The sequence below is a fragment of the Condylura cristata genome, unplaced genomic scaffold (genome assembly GCF_000260355.1).
Source record: "Condylura cristata isolate star-nosed mole 26May11 unplaced genomic scaffold, ConCri1.0 scaffold00029, whole genome shotgun sequence".
Lineage (NCBI taxonomy): Eukaryota > Metazoa > Chordata > Mammalia > Eulipotyphla > Talpidae > Condylura > Condylura cristata.
The window spans coordinates 18,011,673-18,017,460 of record NW_004567130.1 but is presented as its reverse complement, the minus strand read 5'-3'; the positions used below and the strand labels follow the sequence as shown (position 1 = coordinate 18,017,460).

The 5,788-nt window shown below is 59.6% G+C and overlaps 1 protein-coding gene across 1 annotated transcript in view; it reads left to right on the top strand.

Annotated features, from left to right (window-relative positions):
* The first annotated feature begins 3,465 nt into the window (after positions 1 to 3,465).
* The window catches only part of TMEM120B (transmembrane protein 120B), an 18,231-nt gene continuing 15,908 nt past the window's right edge, over positions 3,466 to 5,788 (top strand). The window contains 3 exon segments of the mRNA XM_012730849.1: positions 3,466 to 3,582; positions 5,344 to 5,461; positions 5,539 to 5,546. Of these exon segments, the coding sequence (XP_012586303.1) occupies positions 3,466 to 3,582; positions 5,344 to 5,461; positions 5,539 to 5,546 (243 nt within the window).

The window sequence follows — 5,788 nt, the reverse complement described above, 5'->3', positions numbered from 1 at the left end:
CGCAGCCCTCCTGACCCCCGCAGGCCTCGGCCAGGCCTTTGCGCCCGCGTGCAAAGTGGCGGGATGGCGGCGGAGGTCTGGCCCCTGGGCAGCTCCGGGTCACTGCAGGAAACCAGGGGCCCCACCCGGGACAGGGGCAGTGCCCAGCCCTGGACGCCCAGAGCAAAGCCCCGCCCCGCCCGCCCCTGAAGCCCTGGCCCCCACCCGGCTGGCGCTGGCCTGCCCAGTCTGCAGCTTCCATCCACCCCGAGCCCCCAGGAGCCCCCAGGTTTTGGACGCACATCCCCAGCCGGCCTCGGCCAGTCTCAGGGCCACAAGCCCCAGCGGCTTCTGAAGGCCCTGCAGGATGATTTCAGAGGTGTCCCTGCATCTGGGAACAGCCGATTCTGTAGCCAAAAGCTAACCTGCACAATAGGAACCTTCTAGTTCTGCTCCTGGACGCCCCCACCCCCATAAAGTTGGCTGACCGGGCCCCTAGTGGCCCTGTGGGAGGCTCAGCGCCTCGGACCTGCCTGGGCACTGTAGTGCCAGTTGCATCCCGGCCGGGAGGGACCCCAGGGCACAGCTGGCCTCTCCTGCACCCGGCTGCCCCTCAGCAGTGTGTCAGGGCTCTGCCTCCTGCTCCCCATTACTTCCCTGGGGGAATCGCCTCACACACATCCGTACCTCTGGCCTGCACCCCAGCTCTGTGTGTGTAAATAAATACATCTTAAGGAGAAACTGGACTCCACGTGTTTTCCACCTGGCTTCTTGCCATCTGGTGAGGGCCACACGACCCAGCTGTACGGTGAGATCCTGACGCGGGGAAAATCCTGAAAAGCCAGGGAGGTCCACAACTGGCTCCTCAGGTCTTTCCGTTTGTTCTTGGCTGCTCCCAAGAGGCATAGCAGCTGTCCAGACAAACGCTCAATATCAAATCAGTCATTACTCGATTGGATCGATTGGTTCCAGGACAGAAGCATTGTTCACCATCAGCAGAGCACGTTGCAAACTAATCAGTATCCCTCTGCTGGAGGGCTGGCCCACGTCGAGGTGCCACGACCATGGGAGACGCTCAGGCCCCGGGGTTCTGGGGACCAAGGGCTGTGGTCACTTCCTGCCCTTCCACAACAAAAGATCTACAGTTTTGAGTAACATAGTTTCCTCTTAAGTCATGGAGTCATAAATACTAGTTTCCCACTCTTTCCTCTAACTTTCACCCCGACCTCTCGCACAGGATAATCGTCAGTGGCCGTGTGAAGAAAGACACTTTCCCCTAATTGTTACGTGAGATGCAGAGACCAGGTCGACAAAACCGTGACGGGCGCAGTGATTGACAGAAGCTGCTTCTGCAGATCCAAAAAGGGGCCGGGAACTGTCCGCTTGTGGCTGGTGCTTCTGACTTGGCTCCTCACAGGAGACCTCTGAGGCTGAGGTCACCGAGGCCAACACGGAGACTGCTTACGTCGCAGAGCTGCCTGGTCACCGCAGACAGCTTGTGTGTTGTTGATGATCAGCACAGGAGTGATTACTGATGACTGGTCACTGTCAGGACATTTTGTGTATTAATTGCGCTTCGTATCAATGAATGATGAATGCCACAGTCTCAGCAAATCAAACAGTCCCGGGTGTCGGCGGGGGCCCGAGGGTCCTCCCTGTGGCGCAATAGGGCAGGGCGCAGCCGAGACGCCCCGCAGGCCCCCCAGCACAGTCGATCCCGCAGGGAGTGACCACATGTCTTCAGGCCTCTCCGCCTGCCCGCTGCCCCCACAGCAGTGGGTTCCAGTGGCTTCGCCTGTTCCACTCCCCGCACTGCCTCTGGGGCGTCCTCTCACCCCTGCACCTCAGGCCTGCACCCCAGTCCCCATGTGCGCAGATAAATCTTCTTAAAAATGTGACAATTGTTCTCTGCTTTATGCACACACCTATTAACCCCACTCTTGCTTGTGTGAATAAAGCCCTGGGCCGCCCTGGGCAGAAGGCAACGGCCCCTCAGGAGTCCGCTCCTGGCCTTCCCAGCCCCTGCCCCAGGGGCTGGCCTGCAGCCGCTCACCCTCATCTCCAGCGTTTCTGCAGGCAAACCTGCTTCCTTCCCATCGGCAGTGGGCACAGGGCAGCCATGTGCGGGCGTCGGATCCTTCTTTTCTGCTGCTGTAGCTGCTGCACCCAGGCCAGAGCGCAAATGAAGTGTCTGCAGGACCTTCCCCCGGCCACTGGGGCTCCCTGCGGGCCAGCTCTGCTCCCGCCTGTGCCCCGGGGCGGCCTGAGCCTCCTGGGCGGCCGCAGCCCCAGCTTGGCCCACTGTGCTCTCGAGGGTCCAGAGCCCAGCGGCCCTTGGTCACCCTCTGCCCTGGGGGCTGGGCCTGGACCTGGGGGCACGGGGAGGCCCCTGGGCATGTCTTCTCCCTCTGCCGGGCAGCTGCCCCCAGGTCTGCCCCAGCCCAGGCCACCCAGGTCCCCCGCCCCACGGGCACCCGGCTGTGTTCCCTCCCTCCCTGCTGCTGTGCCAGCATCTCCCATGAATTCCCTCGTGCCCGCCGGCCAGTAGCGTGACGGGTGAGTGGTGGGGGGCCGCCAGCCCGGGAACGGCAGGGCCTGGGCCACAGGGGCACGGGCGCCCCGTTCTGCTGCATGAGGAGCGTCCCCAGCTCCGGGGTACAGTGGGCCCCCAGGGCGGCCACCAGGCCTCTGATCAGGAACGAGGGCCCCCAGCGAAGTGGGGGGGTAGCTTCCTGGCGCCTGCGAGTGTGAGCTCTGTTTACTCTGAGGAGAGCATAAACATCACCGTTCTATTATCGCTATTTAAACACTCAGTGCCTCATCCTGTTTCTATGTAGCCCGGTTTCCCTGGAACCCCCACCCCAGAGCTGCCGGCCCACGGCACAGGCCCCGCTCCTCCCACCCCGCCTGGCCTCCGCCTCTGCCTCCCCTCAGTGCCTCTCACCTATTGCTGCCTGGTGATTCTGAGTTTTACTTTACTGTAGTTGCTTTTCCCTGATTCCTTATTTGGTTCCCCTACATTCCCCCATAAGGGGGCCCATTCGAGATACAAAAAAACACACACACGTATACATACATACATACATATATATATATATATATATATATATATATATTTTTTTTTTTTTTTTCTCCTGGCTTATTCACTGAATAGCACCCCTTCCAACTCTATCCATGCTGCGAAGGGCAGGAGTTTATCCTTTATGATCGCCAAGTAATATTCCACGGGGAGGACAAACCACCTCTTCCTGTCCGGTCTCCACTTTTGCACACTTGGGTTGCTCCCATGGGGCCCTCTGGATCGGCTGCTGCGATGTGGGGGTGAAGTCGCCGCGTGTGCGGTTCAGTGCATCAAACATGCTCACGGTGTTGTTGCGCAACGCCACTACTGTCCCTTTCCAGAACTTTGTCGTCACCCCAGGCTGGGGCTGAAGCCGACCCCTTTCCCCTCCCGCAGCCCGGCCGCCTCCAACCGTTTCTATGGGCATGTGTCCGGCAGCGAACCTCCTGGAAGGGCTGCATGGACACCTGTTGAAGCCCAGTCCCCGGGCCATGCTGGTGGCTGCCAGCGCTTTCCCCAGGCTGTTACAAGCCACGCCCTGCGTCAGTCCCACACACGCTGTTTTCCGAGGCCACGGCCGATCTGAAGTCCTCAGGAGAAACCTCACCGCACCCGTGGACAGCAGCTCTTCCCCGGCCCAAGCAGGCTGCAGAACCCAGGTCTCCTGCCCAGGGCGGCGGGCGGCACCGACATGCTGCGCTGAGCCGAATCCTGGGCTTCCCTGGCCCACAGCCACCTGTCCCCTCGGGCAGATTCAGGTGCCAGACAGAGGGGTAGAGCGCGTTTTTTATGTTTATATCACTTTGGGCCTTTTTCCATCTCAGTTGTCATCCCCGCGGGCTTCCCACCACCAAATCTCCTGTGTGCCATCCACAGTCCTGTGCATGGGGGGGGGAGCATTTTTGAATTATTTTTTTAAGGATTTATTTATGCACACAAAAACTGGGGTGCAGCCCCCATGTTTATTGCTGCTTTATTTACAATTAGAAAAACATGGAAGCAGCCCAAATGCCCAAAAGTAGATGACTGGATTAAAAAGATGTGGTACATATACACAATGGAATATTACTCAGCAACCAAAAAAGAGAAACACATGTCTTTTGCAGCAACTTGGATGGAGCTGGAAAAGATCATGCTTAGTGAGATATGCCAGAAAGAAAAAGAAAAATACTGGATGGTTTCGCTCATAGCAGGAGTATAATGGACCAGGCGAGAAAATGATAATAATGAACAGCCATATACCAGAGACATTTTGCGGGGGTGGAGTGGGGAATAGGATCAAAAACGGGGGGTGGGGGGGGGGGGGAAGGGTGCACAGGATTATGATGATGGCACACGGTGACTCAGTGATGGGAAACCCGTGGGGATTACAATTGAGATGGAAAAAAATAAGTACAAAATGATGTAAAAATAAACTGTTATATAAAAAAAAAACAACGAATGACGGAATGAATAAAAAAAAACTGGGGTGCAGGTCAGAGGTGTGGAGGATGAGAGGGCTCCCAGAGACAGAGTGGGGAGCAGAACAGGCGGATCCCCTGAAACCCACTGCTGGGGAGCGGCGGGAGACGGGGGTCCACTGCACCCTGGGGTCCCTCCCTGGTGGGAGATGGACTCAGGCTGCAGTGGCTGTGGACACTTCACAGTGCTGAGACTCGCCCCCGCGCCCCAGGAGGCCCTTCTCAAGTTTCTACCACATGGGAGAGCCTAGAATCCGGCCTGTTCTGAAGGCCCTTGTGGACAGTTAGGGGTGCAAGACAGTCCCCTGTGTAGTCTGGGGTGAGAGACCCCTCCACAGCCCACATAAACACCCCTGCAGACATATGGGTCCCTACATTTTCTTGGACACAGAGCTCCGACTGAGGCCTGGCAGCTCTGCCTGGCAAGGGATCCCCAAGTTTCTTGTCAAAATTGGGGCCGAGAGCCTCTCTGGTGGCGCAGGGGTCAGTCTCAGCGCTGTCAAGCTGTTAGTAGCCACTGCGCTGCCCGGCCAGGGGGACCCCCAGGCCTGCAGACCCCCGTGCCTCCCGCCGCCCCCTCAGCAGTGTTTCGGGGCAACCGCCTGCCCTGCTCCACGCTCTCTCTGGGCGTGCTCTGAGCCCTTGCCCCTGCGGCTTCACCCCAGCTCCTGCCTGCATCAATCAATCTTTGGGAGACCACCCACTCCAAGGACGGGGCGGTGGTGCCCAGAGGCGCGTGCAGACCCTGCACAGCTGGCGCGCAGCCCTGAGCTGTGTTTTTGCTGGGGAATCGCCCCAAAAAGCTGTGTGTGTAGAAGCCACTGCGCCCTGCGCGCCCCCTAGGGGCTCTCCGGTGCGGCGCGTCAGGGGTCCTCGAGCTTCCAGACAATCCCCCAGCGGGTCCCCCAGCGGCTGCCGGGCTGGCTGAAGTGCAAGAAGCTTCGAGAAGAGCGGGGCGCCGGTCCTCGTGTCCGCCTAGGCCACTCCAAAGTCTGGATTCACAAAGGCGAAGGGACGGGGCGTCTGGCTGAGCCCCAGTGGTGAGGGTACGTCCAGCGGCGTCAGGTCCCTCCGCTCCCTCCTCCTGGGCTGCCGTCAAAGAGGTGACCACTCACATTCAAACGCAGGTGACCTGGAAGGCCAGCTATGTCACCGGCCAGGGCGCGACATGGGGGCCCCTGCGGCACAGCTAACCGCGGGGGCCGCAGCCGACCGCGGGGGCAGCAGCTGACCGCGGGGGCTGCAGCTGACCAGGGCCGCAGCTGACTGGGGGCTGCAGCTGACCGGG